The sequence below is a fragment of the Akebia trifoliata genome, chromosome 14, assembly GCF_017979445.1.
Source record: "Akebia trifoliata isolate Shusen 1 chromosome 14, ASM1797944v1, whole genome shotgun sequence".
NCBI classification, from domain to species: domain Eukaryota; kingdom Viridiplantae; phylum Streptophyta; class Magnoliopsida; order Ranunculales; family Lardizabalaceae; genus Akebia; species Akebia trifoliata.
In genome coordinates this window covers 6,449,738-6,466,495 of record NC_141388.1, presented here as the reverse complement: position 1 = coordinate 6,466,495, position 16,758 = coordinate 6,449,738, and the positions used below count along the sequence as shown (strand labels likewise).

General features: G+C 34.2%; 2 protein-coding genes and 1 non-coding gene across 4 annotated transcripts; all 3 read right to left on the bottom strand.

Annotated features, from left to right (window-relative positions):
- Window positions 1-4,578: 4,578 nt before the first annotated feature.
- LOC147385856 (uncharacterized) lies at window positions 4,579-9,180 on the bottom strand. Its single transcript, XM_086423787.1, has 4 exons — window positions 8,978-9,180; window positions 8,789-8,866; window positions 8,471-8,566; window positions 4,579-4,860 (listed from the first exon to the last, which is right to left on the bottom strand). Exons 1-4 carry the CDS (start codon window positions 9,173-9,175, stop codon window positions 4,759-4,761), a joined length of 474 nt encoding a protein of 157 aa, XP_086279913.1. The 5' UTR covers window positions 9,176-9,180; the 3' UTR covers window positions 4,579-4,758.
- A 1,550-nt stretch (window positions 9,181-10,730) lies between these two features.
- On the bottom strand, window positions 10,731-10,824 carry TRNAY-GUA (transfer RNA tyrosine (anticodon GUA)). Its single transcript has 2 exons — window positions 10,788-10,824; window positions 10,731-10,766 (listed from the first exon to the last, which is right to left on the bottom strand). It is a non-coding gene; the product is annotated as a tRNA-Tyr (tRNA).
- A 2,943-nt stretch (window positions 10,825-13,767) lies between these two features.
- On the bottom strand, window positions 13,768-16,112 carry LOC147385854 (putative xyloglucan endotransglucosylase/hydrolase protein 32). 2 transcript variants are annotated; one of them, XM_086424295.1, is made up of 4 exons: window positions 15,831-16,108; window positions 15,616-15,716; window positions 15,263-15,480; window positions 13,768-14,433 (listed from the first exon to the last, which is right to left on the bottom strand). In XM_086424295.1, exons 1-4 carry the CDS (start codon window positions 16,018-16,020, stop codon window positions 14,067-14,069), a joined length of 876 nt encoding a protein of 291 aa, XP_086280421.1. In that variant the 5' UTR covers window positions 16,021-16,108; the 3' UTR covers window positions 13,768-14,066. The 2 variants fall into 2 exon arrangements, with proteins under 2 accessions (XP_086280421.1, XP_086280422.1); XM_086424296.1 differs by lacking the exon at window positions 13,768-14,433 and having other exon boundaries at window positions 15,259-15,480; window positions 15,831-16,112.
- Between the last annotated feature and the right edge of the window lie 646 nt (window positions 16,113-16,758).

Sequence of the window (16,758 nt, the reverse complement as noted above, 5' to 3'; positions counted from 1 at the left end):
GATTGATGATACGACCTGTTTAACAATCGAGTTATAAATGAATCGACACGATTATGACCCAAACAAATTAGGCCCAACACAAACCTGCTAACTTCTTGTCACCATCGAATCGTTTTAAGAATCTGAAAAACTGTCACATGAATCAATGGATAGGATTGCAACACAAGTAAAGCAATAAATGGGAGCTTCCATCGAATATTTGAAATTAATCCAATTATCATGAGTGTCAATTTTACAATATTTTGTATCACCCTTCCCATCATCATCATCATCAAATCCTTATCTCTAAAATTTAGGGTCAATGAAAAACGAATAAAAAAAAAAAGAAAAAAAAAAATTCAACAAAAGATATGGTGAGACGAGGCCAGTTATAGGTCATGAATGGTGGAATGTCACTAGAGCAATTCGACTCGATCTCAAATTTCCTCCTTGTATTCCTGTGTACATTTTTCAATTTCTTTATTTTATGTGGTAGACATTTTTATTAAGGCCATCGAAACAGTATAAGCCACAACTTTTGTTTGGTGGTCTTAAAACGACGATCAGTCAAAAGTTATGTCACCATCGGAGTGGGCCTAAATGCTTTATGCTCCGTAAGTTCATAGTCATGTAACACTAGTAGCAGTAGAAGAATTATGTGGACAAGAAATGGAACTAGTGTACCTTTTTATTATGGGTCTCCCAACGACCGACATACTCCCCATATTCCTTTGACGTGGCATGTGCATAGAACATAGATTTTTTCTCGGGATACATAATTGCACATTCCTATAAATATGATTAATTGTGCATCTGACACAAAAATCTATGATTCTATGCACATACTAGATCGAGAGAGTATATCAAAGGGGGAGTCAAAAAATCATGATTCTTTGATTATGATTTTTTAACGCCTGTTGACAATGCATGTGCTAGAATCATAAATTATTTTTTTCGTATACACACACATGCACATATTTATGGGGATGTACAATTGTGTATCCCGATGATATATATATGGGGCGGTTCATGGGACATATGTAAAAATAATGATTTTTCAAAATATGAGTTAGAAATTTTAGATTGAGCTGATTTTTTGCGAGGATGGTCACTATGATGAGAAGATCATCCTCACAAAAAATCAACTCAATCTGAAACTTCTAAATCCATCAAAAGTGATTTACAAATTATTGGCAAAAATTGACAAAAAATCGACGGTCTACATTCTAAATCACTTTTAATGCGGTTAGAAGTTTCAGATTGGACTGATTTTTTTTTTTCGGATGATCTTTCCATCATAGAGATCATCCTCATAAAAAATCAGCTCAGTCCAAAACTTCTAACCCATATTTTGAAAATTTATTAATATTACATTATTTTTACATATGTTTTTTGATCCATTCCCATATATATATATATATATATGGGAAATGTTCACCACCCTAAGTTTTACCACACACTTTAACAAACGTTTTTTGTCCTACATGGGTTAGAAGTTTTGGAATGAGCTGATTTTTGGTGAGGATGATCTCTATGATTAGAAGATCATCCTCCCCAAAAATCAGCCCATTCCGAAATGTTTAGCCCCATGTTTACACGTTGAAAAATCGTGGACCGTCTATTTTTTGTAAATCAATTTTGATGGGGTTAGAAGTTTTGGAATGAGCTGATTTTTGGTGAGGATGATCTCTATGGAGATCATCCTCACCAAAAATCAGCTCATTCCGAAACTTCTAACCCATGCAAGACAAAACGCGTTTGTTAAAGTGTGTGGTAAAACTAAGGGTGCCGAACGGGACCCTATATATATATATATATATGGGAAATGTTCAGCACCAAACATTTTGGCAAAACATGGGTTAGAAGTTTTGGAATGGGCTGATTTTTGGTGATGATGATATCTACGGTGAGGAGATCATCATCATCAAAAATCAGCCCATTCCAAAACTTCTAACCCCATCAAAAATGATTTACAAAAAATTGACAGTCCACGATTTTTCAACTTGTAAACATGGGGCTAGAAGTTTTAGAATGAGTTGATTTTTGGTGAGGATGTTCTCCTCATTGTAGAGATCATCCTCACCAAAAATCAGCCCATTCCAAAACTTCTAACCCATGTAGGACAAAAATGGTAAAAATGTTGGCCAAAATGTTTAGTGCTGAACAGGACCCTATATATATAGCTTTATGTGTAAAATCCTCACAAAAAATCAGCCCATTCCGAACCTTTTTAATCATATAAGACAAAAACGTTGTAGTTTTATGAGTAGCTTTATGTGTATACAGATCCTAATCCATATATATAGTTTTGGAAAAAGTTCGACACCCTACTATTTTCCCTAAGTGTTTTGTCTTACATTGGTTAAAATTTTTGGAATGGGCTGATTTTTAATGAGGATAATCTTTATGATGAGGAGATCATCCTCACAAAAAATCAGTCCATTTTGAAATTTTTAGTCCTATATTTATAAATTGAAGAATCGTGGATTGTCCAATTTTTATAAATAATTTTATGGGATTAGAAGTTTTGGAATGGGTTGACTTTTACTAATGATGATCTCTTCATCATAAAAATCTTTCTCCTTATAAAAAATCAGCCTATTCCAAAACTTCTAACTCATGTAGGACAAAATACGCAGGGCAAGATGTAGGATAAATAGTAGAGTGCAAACACGAGCCTTCTGGTCCATGCCACGTGAGTGGACGTGTGTGCGTAGGAAAATCACGAGCCTTCTTTAATATTATGGGTCTTGTTCACGTGCATCCTAAGGGCCCACATTCAAGTGCAATAAATACATTTAGTAAACGTGTGCCAGGCACACATAAAAAAGAAAACCCTTTTATTATATAATGAGCTGCGAAGGAGGGGTTTCTTTCTAAATACCCTAACTTTTAGGTGATAACTTGATGGTTCAGCTAGTAAATTTTTACCCTCACCCCCCTAGTCATCGAGATGGATTTGGTGGGAAAAACTCTCAACTTGGGATCATTGTTCTGAAAACTGGATCATACTAAACGGTTCAAATGTGAACTGGTGAGTAGTGAATCAACCGTTGCTTGAAGGCTTGAGCTGCTTTTAAAAACAAGTATTAAATTCTAAAAGAGAGTTGCAATTCACACCTCAACGTTTACTTATAAATTATTGAGAATAAGTAAAAGTTGGGGTGCCAATAGAAACTCTTTTTTTTTTTTTCTTCAAAATACTTGAATTAAACTTTTTTCATCTTCTTCACAGAAGAACGAAGTGGGGATTCAAAAAGAACTTAAAATGTCAAGTTCAACATTTTTATTGTTGAGCTCACCAATTTTATTTATTGTCAAACTCACAAATTTTTATTTATTGTCAGACTCACCAATTTTTATTGTCGAGCTTGACAATAAAAATGTTGAATCCAAACATTAAAAATGGTGAGTTCCACATTGATAAACCCCACCCATTTTCATTTTTTCGACTAAAATACATGAAAAGATCGACTAAATTTTTTATATAACTACTAGTATAGATGATTTCAAATCAAAATAATCATCCTTAATCGATTTTCATCTAGAATCGAAGTAAAAGACTTAATAAAAAAAACGAAGTAAAAAAAGAATGAAAAAAGTCCTAACCTTTTACATAAATCTTCAAAATACTTGAAAAACACTTGAAAATGACTTCTTCTTTCTTCTTAGATCATTTCCATCAAAATGGAATCTCCAAAACCTGACTAGGATGTCGGAAATCCAATTATTTTGGACAAAAATGGTGAATTCAAATAAAAATGGCAGTTTTGACATTTCAATCATAAGAGATGTGTGGAGTAGGGTCCACGGACTGATTAGAAATAAAAGTTTTACCGAATAGACTATTAAGAGAAACCCTAAAACTTAGGGACTAATTAAAAAAGTTGGGTGTGCCAATAGCAGCTCTCTTTTTTTAATTTTTTTTTTCTTCCTTACAAAAAAGTCGTTATAGATCTACTTGGGAATTGTTTTCAATCACATCCATAGATTAAGAAGCTACAGATAGGGGGAAAGTATCATGTCAACCATGAGATGATGTCCCCAAGGTCAGGAAGCTAAGGGTGGGGCACATGAAATTCACCAAATTGAGAAGACAATTTTTGTACATTTAATCTATAAAAAGGTGGCAAGTTTAGTGAACCCTATCCTCTTCTGAGAAAACTGTTGTTTCCACTCCCAAACCCTCTTTTTGTTACAGCTAATGTTTTTTTTTTTGGCTTTCAAACCTTGCCCTGTTGCTTTGGCACCTTATCTCTTCTCCAATCCACACTTTGGACAATGTCCCCATGGAGAACCTCACTCCATCTTAAACAGTTATTGATCATTTATATCCTCCTTCTAATATTGTGTGTGTATGTGTGTGAGTATTAGGTTTATTCTGAAAGGTTAAATATTTTGCTTTCTCCCACCCTGAGCTCTAAACAGGATGGTTTATATGGAAATAAGCCAACTGAGTCAACTTTTGGGGTTCAGTATAATGTCTTCTCCTCGCAATGCATGAACCCTCAACTTGGCTCCCCTCAATACTAACAAACCCGCATTGGTGTTGGATATGGATGCAAGTAATATAAGTGCAATATTTTTCAGAAAACTAAATGCTGCAGAACTATAATTGAAATAATTACGAAATAGCAATTCTTACACTTTTGCCAAAGGTAAGCTTTTCTGGTATTACTTTGTTTCTACTAATAGTAATAGCACAAAAATTAGGAAAAAAATGTAAATTTACCCACTTATAACAAACAAACAGTAAATCTGATGTTCTTGTAATGGACTTTAGTCACGCTTTTCATAATCATCTCCTCCGACTGCTAGAGGGACATCATTAGCTCCCTCTGATTTTGGAATGGGATGTGGTGCACCAGGCTCCGCCCCGGACTACAAAGAACACAAAAAACACTCAGTTTTATGGCTTAACCAAGGTACAAGTTCAAGTGATTCCTGTATAGAAAAATTGCAGTGCAACTGCATCCACAGCAGAATTAAAAGTTGGCATGACACGTGATTGCCACATTCGGTTTTCAGACTATAGAGAGAGTCCTTACCTGGATCTGGATGTCTTCAAGGAAAGCTATCCATGATTGTTGTAACCCATACTGTAGGTACCACTACCACCCAAAAAATAATGCAATAGATTGATGGTGTAAAGCTGATAATGGCCTATATCTTTTGAGTGCAGACCCACCTTTACAGATGTAGAGCTATCATGTCTTGTAATTGTAATAGAATCCTTCGATTTCCTCTAATTTCAGTAATTATATATTTCCTTGTTGACCAACGTTCCACTTTCCATACATATTAAATACAAACCTCCCTGATAAATTATAAGTTATGAAAAAGGAAAATAAAAGAAAAAAATATTCTGGTGTCAAGAAAAAAGTTAAAATTTTAACTTCAAGTTTATATTTGTATATTTTCCACCAGTTTTACATTTTTTTTCCTAATTTCCTACCTATGAAAGATCTTGAACTAATTTCAGTCAGGTTTTACAGTGATCCAAAAAAAAATATACATAGTATTTGATTCTCACACATTGGACATGGACGCAAGTAGTTCACAGAGACTCGGTGCTTTTATGATGTTGTCCAACCATTGGGACGAGTTATCCAGTCTGTGCCATCCAAATGACGTGTTCCACGTAGGAGATAGATGTAATCAGATTGATAGGTAGTAATTATTACCCGTCGTTGATGTCTCCAAAGAGAACATAGAAAGAATTGGACATGTGACAAATCGATGAAGGATTGAACATTTTGGGGGGAGGCAGGGACACAGACCAGTGTCCTTGTAGGGAGACTCAGATGACTAAATCAGAAGTAAACCAAGAAAGGCAGATAGCAAGGAACAATGGTAATCTTAGTTGCAAGAAAAGATTCTGGTACAAGAATGAGAGTTCTTGTTGCGAACTTTTAAGTAGGAGTAGAGCAGCGAGATTCCAAAGAAGAAGAGGAAGTTGGGAGAGACATCTAGCATCGAAGGTTCTATAGATGAGGTCAATTTACATTTTTTTTGATAGGTCACAATATATGCCTCCATCGAGTAAAGAACAAGCACACAACCTCCAATTTAGAAGACTCAAGAGAAGATACAGACATTATAGGTAAAAGGCATATTATCCAATTTAATTTCCATAAAGGTTTAAAAAAGTCAGAAGATTGTGAGAAGTTATTAGGAACTTTAAAGTTTAAAGCACATATTGAGACCATGAGACCTTCAATTTCTAAGGAAATATCTCAATGAGAATATATGAATGGATGTTTATCAAAAGAACAGAGAAAATTAGAGGTTATTACATAATCCATGGGAGAACACCACTCTGTATAAATGTGTAAACCCAGGGTGTGAGTCATTGAGCCCCAGATAAGAGAGCAATGTCTGGCACCATCTTTGACACATACAAATGTGCATAACCCATTTCAGCTCATTTGAGAAGAAAAAACAGAGAGAGATTAGTAGCTTCTAAATTACACTCCTCCCAAGGATAGCCCATCATTTCACTATGTCTTAGCTTTTACCCAATTGTTTTTATCTTTTCTCAACTAGTATATTTACTTCACCTTGACCTCATAAAATTTTTTTTTTGATGGGCTGGACTTGAACTTACAATCTCAGAGTTGTTTTGCAATCTGTCAAACCAACTGACCTCATAATTTTGGTGATTAAAGAAAAAGAAAAATAGGAATAATCTGTACGTTTCCCCTCCTTAAGTATTTGAAAATGAAATTTAAAACTTACACGAGACCCTTATTTGAACTAATATAATCATGTGTTACATTCTATTTAAATCATTGGGTTCAAGTTTTATTCCACAACTCTATCTAAAGAAAAATTTCTTCTACCAAGGCATGTTTCTTAAAATCTTCTACGACTACCTCAATCCACGTCATTTTCTGCCTTCATCTGCTTTTTTAGAGGCTTTAATTAGCATCAAAGTATTTTCTCACCGATTTCATCATTATTCTTAGTTATGCATGCCCAAATCATCTCAATCTACTTTCTTTACAATATCTTCAGGGCTATTCCTAGGTTCACTCAAAAGAATTTTAACTTCTTTTTTCTAGTCTTACCTCATCCATAAAACAACTTATCTCTTCTACGCTCAAGCTACGAAGTTATTTCTCGATTATCCAACATTTGGTTCCATATCTTAGCTGAAGAAGTGTGTGTGTGTGTGTGTTTTTTTTTTTTGATAAAAAATTACCTTAAATTTGATTGGTACACGTCAATTGCATAATAATCGAAAAATGCCCCTAGTTTTACATCAACTCTTATTATATAGGTCATGTCATCTCTAATCTTCCAACTTTATGGATAATTAGATTAGACCACTTATCGACCCCATCCGAGTAGTTCCAGGTAACCCATTCTCAGATATAAAAATATACATAATAATCTATTTACTATTTAAAAAAATAAGTATTACAAAAAATTTATTCCATTTTTTCTAACTCACTTTATAATAATGGAAGAATTTTGAGGTAATCTATGCCGGTATGCACATCAATTTTAAGTTTTCAACATATTATCGCCATGAGTGTCCTAACAGAAGTTGCACTGAAAATATTCTAGTATCATCCTACTTATTAAAAAATCTTTAGTGTCTGAGGTATTCATCCATAATTCTTGTTCCTCTAGGATTAGTGTTTCCCTCTAGTTCTAAGCTCCCTATGTGTTCTTCATATAATAATTATTGAAAATAAACTCTCTACTTTTCCTTACATATTCATTTCCTTTACCAAGACTCTCTGACCTTCACTTTTCCCCTGTTGTTTGAATGCATTCTCTTGATTCCCTTATTTTCCCTGTCTTCTACTATTTTTAAAAATCCTCACTAGCCATCTTGTTTCCTCAAAGGAAACAGAGAAAATAAGATCATAGTATTATGGCCTAGTAAGTACCCTGCAACATTGTTGAGAACAACAAGGACGTTGCAATACGTAGCCTCCAAAATTCTATCTACAACCCGCTCTTGAAACCTAATTTCCTAAATTCACGAAACAAAACATGACCGTCCTCTCCTCCATCACACAACATCTCCATCTACCATGTTGGCTATCATCCACTTTCCATTATGCCCATGACACAAACCCACCCTTATTTTCCCACCCCACCATAATGAGACTCAACCCTCTACATGACTCTATCTCACACCTTAAATCACTCCACGATGTATAGTTCCATACGAATTACCATGATGCATCCTCTATTACCCCTTTCATACCACTATATACTTTCACTAAACCTCACAAAATTGCAACTGCTTTTGTTTTTTTGGATAGACAATCTGTCCACAACACTTCCCCAACTACCATTTCTAACAAAATCCAGTACTTTGCATTGTTTATCAGTACAAACAAAATTAGTTCTTAAGAGGGCATATTCATATAAAAATCTTCAAAATTGTTTGGTGAATCAGGCATTTCTTAAAGAAATATAAAATATAAAAAAATTAGTCTGAGATAAAAGATTGTTGGGCTCCCTGACTTACAATGATTTCCTTCTTCGCTGAAGGATTGTACGGACAAGAAGGTGGAACCCTCTGAGGCTTCCTGTATTCCCAACCTAAAAGCCGATACACTTTGCCCTGCAAAGGGAATAAGAGAAAACCCAGAAACAAAATTGTACAGTAAGTGATGAATTATGCCTTTAGAGGCCTAAAGAATATATCGAAACTGATTGGATCAACGAGAACAGAGGGGTAGAGTCAATCAAGAAGTAAAATTGTATTAATTAGGTGAATAAGAAAGAAAAAAGAAGAAACCCTAGATGTAAAATCATGAAAGGCTATAGAATCTCTCTCTCTCACCAAGATAAAATCGAAGAGTAAAGGCAAGATGTTGACGATTGGCACGAGGAAGAGCGGCAACAGACACGCCAAGCAGACCTGAAAAGAAACACAAAACAAAGAATATCAACCTGAAATATTAAAAAAAAAAAACAGTTTTAACCATTAAAGATCTAAAACAAGATCACAAAGAAAGAGAGAGAGACTTGCCATTTTCACGGAGTTTTTAGGGTTTCTCTGCAATTTTTCTTCTCTCTTCCTTCGTCTTTGTGGAGAATTTCTTCTACAAAATAATGATTGATAATTCCGTCTCTGGAACATGGTAGTTGGGAGTACGGGTATAAATGGGCCGGAATAGTAGGCCCACAGTAGACCGGGTCTTGACTTTTGATAAGGTAAGCAATCCATTTCGTTAAAAAAAACTCGAATTGAACCCATTAAGAATTGAATAAGTGCTTTGGACATGAAACTGCATGTATTTCTTCAGGCTTAGGCCCATTGGGCTTTTGTTTAGACATGGGCCATTATGTTTTTTGATAAATATTATAGGAGTCATGCTGGGGTGATACAGTATTTATTGCGATTATCACAATTCTGACTTGAACATACATACATAACCGTAGATGGGTTTTTTCGTATCACGAGGAAATACATCTATGGTTATGTGCACATCCCACGTCAAATTTGTGAGAATCACAGTAAATACTTTTTATCATTTCAGCATTTTTCATATTATTTGATCTTCTTTGAGGTATGTAACAGATGAAACTTCTTCTTGAATTAGATGTCCCTGCACCACAACCACTCTAATATTCAAGGCAAATTGAGTATTTAAATTGACAGAGTAAGGGTGTAGGGTTAGAATGTGTATAATACCTCTATTTATAGAGTACAGGGGAGATCTTGATTAAATTCTCCTTCTAGATCTGATTTTATTTAATTTAACAGTTTTCCTTTTTGATTTGATTCTCTTTCTTGATTTATCTTCACCAATCACGCTTATGGTTGAAATGAATTTAAGGAACATTTTGTACCTTGAATTTTTTGGGGGATTTGATCTAATTTGTTGTGGTGGAGGTATTCTGAATTTTCAATCCATAACTATGATACAAATATCTGACTTCCAGACTCTATAAGTATGACTTGTCGTATCGTCACTTACTTGGAATTAAAGGCCTAGGGTCTAATCGGTAGATGAAATATGTCATAGTTCAGATTTTTACCTCCACAAATACCCACCTATGTTTTCAAACTACCAATAAGTGCTAATATGTCTTTTTTGACCTACATATTTTCTAAGAAACTATGTTAATTGACATACACATGCCCTCATCTTTAATCTCTAGTTGATTTTCTCCTCAAAGTCACTCATCTCCGTACTTAGAGGGAAAGTTTTTTACCTTCTTCATCGTTCTTAAGATTCTATGTTCTTCATCCGTTAAATCTCAAGAACAATATATGATTTTTGGAGGTATAGGAGATCAATGAAATTTTAGGTAGAGAAATTAAGGGTTTCTACTATATATCTTGAAGATGAAATATTTTTGTTTTGATACTTGACCTTAAAGATTCATCAATCTCCTTCGACTTTCAAAGCTCAAGAATAATATAAGATTTTTAGAGAATGCTTAATTTTTTGGTGATTTTTTACAATACATCAAAGACAAGATTGAATAAGTTAAAATTTACAACCAGAAGATAACATATTTTTTTGGGAGAAAAATCAAGATTTTTTATGCGTGAAGTTGAAGAAAAGGACATTACGTAATTTTAGGTTAGGTTTTTTATAGAAAAATTGAACAATTCTGACTTTCATGTTGAAGAGAAAAGGCATTTAATTTAAAAATAAATGTCCATTAAACAAAACCTAACTAGGTCAAAGTATATTCAATTTAGAAACATAGAAGTATCTCTCTATCTCTAACAATAACAATAACAATAACAATAAAAATAAAAATAAAAATCCGACCTGCCGGATTCGAACCAGCGACCTAAGGATTAAGCTGTTAGGCATGGCCCACTACAGTCCTCCGCTCTACCAACTGAGCTAAGGTCGGTCTTGTGACATACCCGTAACTTTTATTTATTTATTTATTAGACGTTTAAATGAGCTCACTAACACCACCAAACTCATGGTTCATCATTCCAGACCTCACAATAAACAAATAATCTCTCTTTATTGCTAAAAGAATGAAGTCAGATAATCTTTGACCACCCAAATTATAGACTTTTCCTTTGACTATTTATTTGACCATATTATTTGATCAGATAGTTAGAATCTTCTAAGAATTCTATTAGATCAACTCATCTCAAATCCTATGTTATGGCTGCTAGCGACATACTACCAATGCAATGTAAATTTCTTATAGAAACAAATAACTTCTTCTTTGATCTTAGTGTACTTGGGATATATTCTAAGAAGGAAAACCTCAAGTTCTAGCATCTACAACCACACTTTTATCTTTTTGGATATATTTTCACAATAATTATATACATTATATATCATCAATCCCTTATCCATGATTGGTGATGGCAAGAATGAGACATGGCATCCGCCTCTCCTCAAGATTGACATGTCCTTAAGCGATAATGCATGACATGACATGACTCATAGCTGAGTCGTGAGATGATGGCAGAAGAAATGGATTAAAGCATGCTTGACATGACTATTGCTACGCATCATGTCAACCCATGCTCCGCAAATTTAAAGAAAAAATATATATCGAGAGTAAGAATGTTTAATAAGGGTGGGTGAATCCAATTCTATCACGTACATCTCATTATATGATCCATTATTTTAAGTCGTGATTTTCTGACTCCCTCCTGATGTGGCATGTGCTAGAATCATATATTTTTCATTGGGATACACAATTGCATATCCTCATAAATATGTGCAATTACGTATCTTAAGAGGAAAAAAAATCTATGGTTCTACCACATGCCATGTCAAAAGAGTATGTGAGAGGGGGGGAGTCAGAAAATCATTATTCATATTTTAAAGGTGACAAGGCTTTAAATTCTAAAATTTGATTTTTGCCTATAATTCAATTTTAGAATCCAATGTATTGTTTGATTCAGATTATAAATTGATTTTTAGCTCTAAAGTGGTGACTTATATATGGGTATATAACATTTCATGTTATGATAGAAACATGTATCAAGAAAAGTTAGATTTTGATCCTATAAAATCTAAAACAATTTATAGAAACAATTTAGCCAAACAGTCATTTCGATAATCTGAATCTCAAAATCCAATCCAAACCAAAAACTCCATTATAAGAGGGAACTATTATTATGGTTGAATATCAAACCTCACATAATCAGATGGGATCCCCATGAAATGCCAAAGAAGTAAAAGAGAAAGGATGATGAGGACATGAACTAACCATATCTACTTGTTTTTGGAAACATTCCATATTCGTTGTTTCTTTCAGTACAACTCATAAAGTTGAGAAGCAGAACGACCCCTCCCATCCATACATTTGCTCATCTAATAAGCTTTGCATTATTGATTCCTAAAGCATCTTTCTTTATGCAATGTTGATGGGAAAGAGGAAATTGTTTTCTTCTCATTATCAAATTGTTAACGGGGCGGCATTTCGTTTTTACATGTATATAACTTGCAAAAATTAGTATTTATATAGTGTTAGAATTATGTTTATAATTAATTTTAAATTTTGATTTTAAATTTTCAAATGGATGTTCTAATTTTATAACGTGTTGTCATTAGATGTAATGTAAAGATACTTTTGTAATTTAAAAAAAAAAAATTTAATTGATATGAATTTGCATCAATAATATGCTAATTTCTCTCACTATATGATTGATTATGAATACTTATGATATGTCTACTAAGTCATAAAATTGCTTGGTTACTAATGTGTTCAAGAATATACTTTATGATTTAAACACTCGCTCTGATATGACCTCGACTAGATTTGGCTGAAGTTTGACTTGGGTGTGACTCAAGTCTCAATTGCATTGGCATTTGGGAATAGGCATGAATCAACCAAGTCTTAGCCTAACTTAATTTGATTCAGCCTAATCTTGATCTCTGGTTGGCTTTTGGGATTCCTCGCAATGACTCGAGAACGACATTGATTCCATTTTCGCACTTTGTTTCTTTACATGTGATTAGTCCCGCAGATTGTCATGTATTAGAAATGGGTATTGTTCGAAAAGTCATTTTTGAAAGATTTCGCGATGCCCAATGGAGTTTTTGTATGAGTTGGTACTCGAAAGAGTTTTCTAATGATCCTGTCAAGTTGAAATTAACTCAATTGAACTATTAACATTTACTTGAATTGGGACAGAATGGGAAACACTAATTCAGTAAGGATTTTTGTAGGAATGAGACTTTATTTCACATTGATGGATAAGAAATAGTTCAAAATGACTAATTTATTTAAGTTCAATGGTTTTGTAAAGATTCTCAAGAGACCAAGGACAGCACTAATGAAAAGTACTTTATTACTAATTGAAAGTTTCAGAAAAGGTGAGAAGAACCCAAAATTATATAAATTAAAGTAATAACAAATTATTTATTTTAGGAATAAAGCATAAATGAGTAAGTGCTAATTTGTGTTCCCCCCTCTTGTCAACCTCCCCACCATGGTTTTAAGGATTCAAATCGATTACAATGTTTTTCACAACACTCGGATGTCGTCCATTTTACAAGATCCAAGGGCATCCGACGTTGTTGTAAAAAACATTGAAAAAATGGGTGGTGTCGAAGTAGTGTTGTAAAATAATTGTTCCCTAAGCTTGACCCTCTAGATATAAATTTAAAAATAATTGATTTTTTTTTTCTTTTGTAAATTGGATTAGTAGATGCTACAATCACAATAAACAGTTGTCAATCAGGAGAAAAAAAAAAACAAAAAGACACCAAAACTGAACCAAACCAGTTTGGTTTCTCTGTGCTTTTAAAAATTGGTCAATTTTTGTCCAAAGTTTAAATCATGCCCATAACTGCACCAACTTTTATGGCAGCAAACATGTATGAAAACTTTAATTTATTTAGAAATGAAAAGGAGATACATTCAACCCCATCCCATTGGTTTCATCACCCCACTCTTTCTATCTCTATTCTTATATCCCCAATAACACAACAATATCATAATTAAAGTACACCAACAACCACACCAGAACAAAACCAATAAAACATTCAAATCTTGGAGGCTTGGAAGCTCAACTACTCTTGCATCGGTTGTTGGCAAGTTGGACCCATCTCAAGATACCCCCAAATGTTTACAAGAGAAGTAAAAAATTTGTGTGGGTAGGAGACTACACAGTTAAATCAAGCCCAACATTCAGGTGTGAGAGAATGGTCTCTCTTGTAGTCTCTGCAATAGTTATAGACCAAATAGTACCTTTGAGCCCATCTCATGGCTGAGTACTGTTGTCGGCTTAAGCCACCAGAGCGATATGGGGAAGCCGAGACAGGGTGGCACCGGGCGGGTGCATAGGCGGAGCATCCACCTATTTTGAAATTGGAGAACCTACCGACGAATGGTTGGTAATGATAATCCGCCTTGTATCTTCCATCTTCGGTGGCCCATGACGACGCATCCCATATTGATCCATACAACCACATTGGCCTTAATGGAAAAGTATAGGCACTTTTCCTTGGATACCTCCTTATGGGGATATCGTCCACGAAGAATCTGAACAAATGGAAAAAAAAAATTACCCATTAAGCATCCTCCCTCAATGATTAAATATCCTCCATTTTCACATTTATGTTTAATGCTACATTCGATAGGATCAATTAAATGGGTTGATTATTTTTAGAATTATCTTTATGATCATTATTTGGAAAATTCTACTCCAACGATATTTGACACACAATAACAAATGTGCGTATCCCTAGGAAACATACATATTTTCCTCCCATCTTCACTGTCTATTAGATGCTTTTGTGACAAATATCATTGGAGATTCGAAAAGTCCTTTGTTCTTCCATTGGTGGGTCTAATGTAATATCATGTTGGGAATCAAATCGTACGGTCAATTATTCATATCTAAGGGACCATCTCATATAAATTGACAATCATAGCCTCCTGAAAAATACTACATGAAGAGTATATTTTGACCCTAATAAATCAAAATGAGCTCAAGAGATATCAGTGTCCTTTACTGTGGTACCTTGACTTTTTAGTCAAACTTCCTGTTAGGAATTAAAAACAAATTGCAATCCATTTTACTATTCTTAGTAAAAGATATTCATACCCAATTGATTAAAAAGGTAAATTGAATCTTATATATGAGTTTATAAGAATTATTATAACTAATTTGATTTTAAAATACATATATCTATATTACACACACACACACTATTTCAATAATGTGTAGGGGTCGTCGTCCTATTTGTTGGAATTATTAAGTTCCCAAACCAAGAAACTTCCAATAAAAACTGGCCTTTCTTTCTGGTTTTGGTCTCTTCAAATCTAAAGCAGATTTAATTATCTTATATACTCTGTTTTGGAGACTTACATGATCTCCTTGGGACTCCATAATATGGCATACTTGTGAAAATTAGCCGTCGGATCGAACCACAAATGAAACTTCATCTCTCTTCCAATAATCCTCCCATCCCCACTCCCTCTAATGTAGACATTAGTCTGCAAGGTATAAGGCTTCCCAGGAGTTGTTCCTAGGAACTCGATATCAACTTCATCGTGGAAACCCGGATGGGCTTCACTGTTGGAAAGCTGCCATTACCCAATTCACAAAACAATAGAACATATAAGGATTCTTTAAATATAGTAAGAGAATTACTTACTAGTAATTTTTGCAAAACAGAGGAAAATATCAAAAATAACATAAGAATTTCTAGTCTTTCTAACATAGAAAGCTGTTATAACTCCTGCAGTATAACCAGGTTGAAGCTTGATTGAGGCTCCAAAGTATCCGGATCGAAAGGGACGATTCGACTTGAACCCACTTCCTGTTTATAGAAATCAAGCAAGAAAATGAAGAAAAATCAGATACCCACACCAAGAAATTCAAGAGTTATAGTAAGAAATAAGTACACATTGATAATATGAAGTGAGACTCTGACCTGTGCTACTATCTAGCCAGATTGTCACAGAGTTTTGGCCTACTATTTGATGTTGAGGACCCCAGAGATTTCTAAATCCATAATAAAAGTTTATAGTTCTAAATTTTGAACTAGGATAGTAACCAGGTGAAGGTTGAGCATTGGTTGAAGAGAACAGAAAGATCAGAAAAAGAGAGAGGAGATAAGCCATGATGAAGAGTAAAGACTAGAGAGAGATGTGGAGAAGAGAAAATAGAATGATTGGGTGTTTAAAATAATGGGTGTGAGAGGTGAGGCAAGGTGTGTACGTGTATGGCAGTACATTTGATATTAATAGGGAGATTGGTGGACCCACCATGGATAGGGGAGGTGATAAGGAGGTTGATTGGTGTTATATACCGAGACAAGACAAAAAAAAAAAAAAAAAAATGGTAAAAAAAAGACATAGAAAGAAAGAAATAAAATATGCGGTTTTAGAAAAAGTTATAACTAGGGTATGTTTGTTAACGATTCCTACTTCTACTTTAGAACCTTGTGTTTATGAGAAGCAGAAGTTCAGAATCTAGGAAATTGTGTCTAGGAGAATTTTGTTTGTCACAGAAACTAACAAAGAAATTGTAGAAGAAGTAGTTGAGAGAGGTTGAATTGATTTTGTTGTTTAATCGATCAATTAAGAAGAATGAGGGGTGAAATGGTCATTTCAATCCTTTATATTTTTTCGATGTTGGTTTCTTATAACGGTTCATGCGCGAAAGCAACGCAAGCAAGATTTCTCAAAAACACAATTTTGAACTTCCCGCAAAAACCTAGTGAAGCAGAAGTCGTCACTACACAAACATGTTTCTCCGACTTTTTTGGTTCAAAACCAAAAAACCCTGTCAAAAAAAGTCATAACAAACAAACCCTTACATCAGAGAAACAAGGGGGTTGCATGGTAGATGGGTTTCTC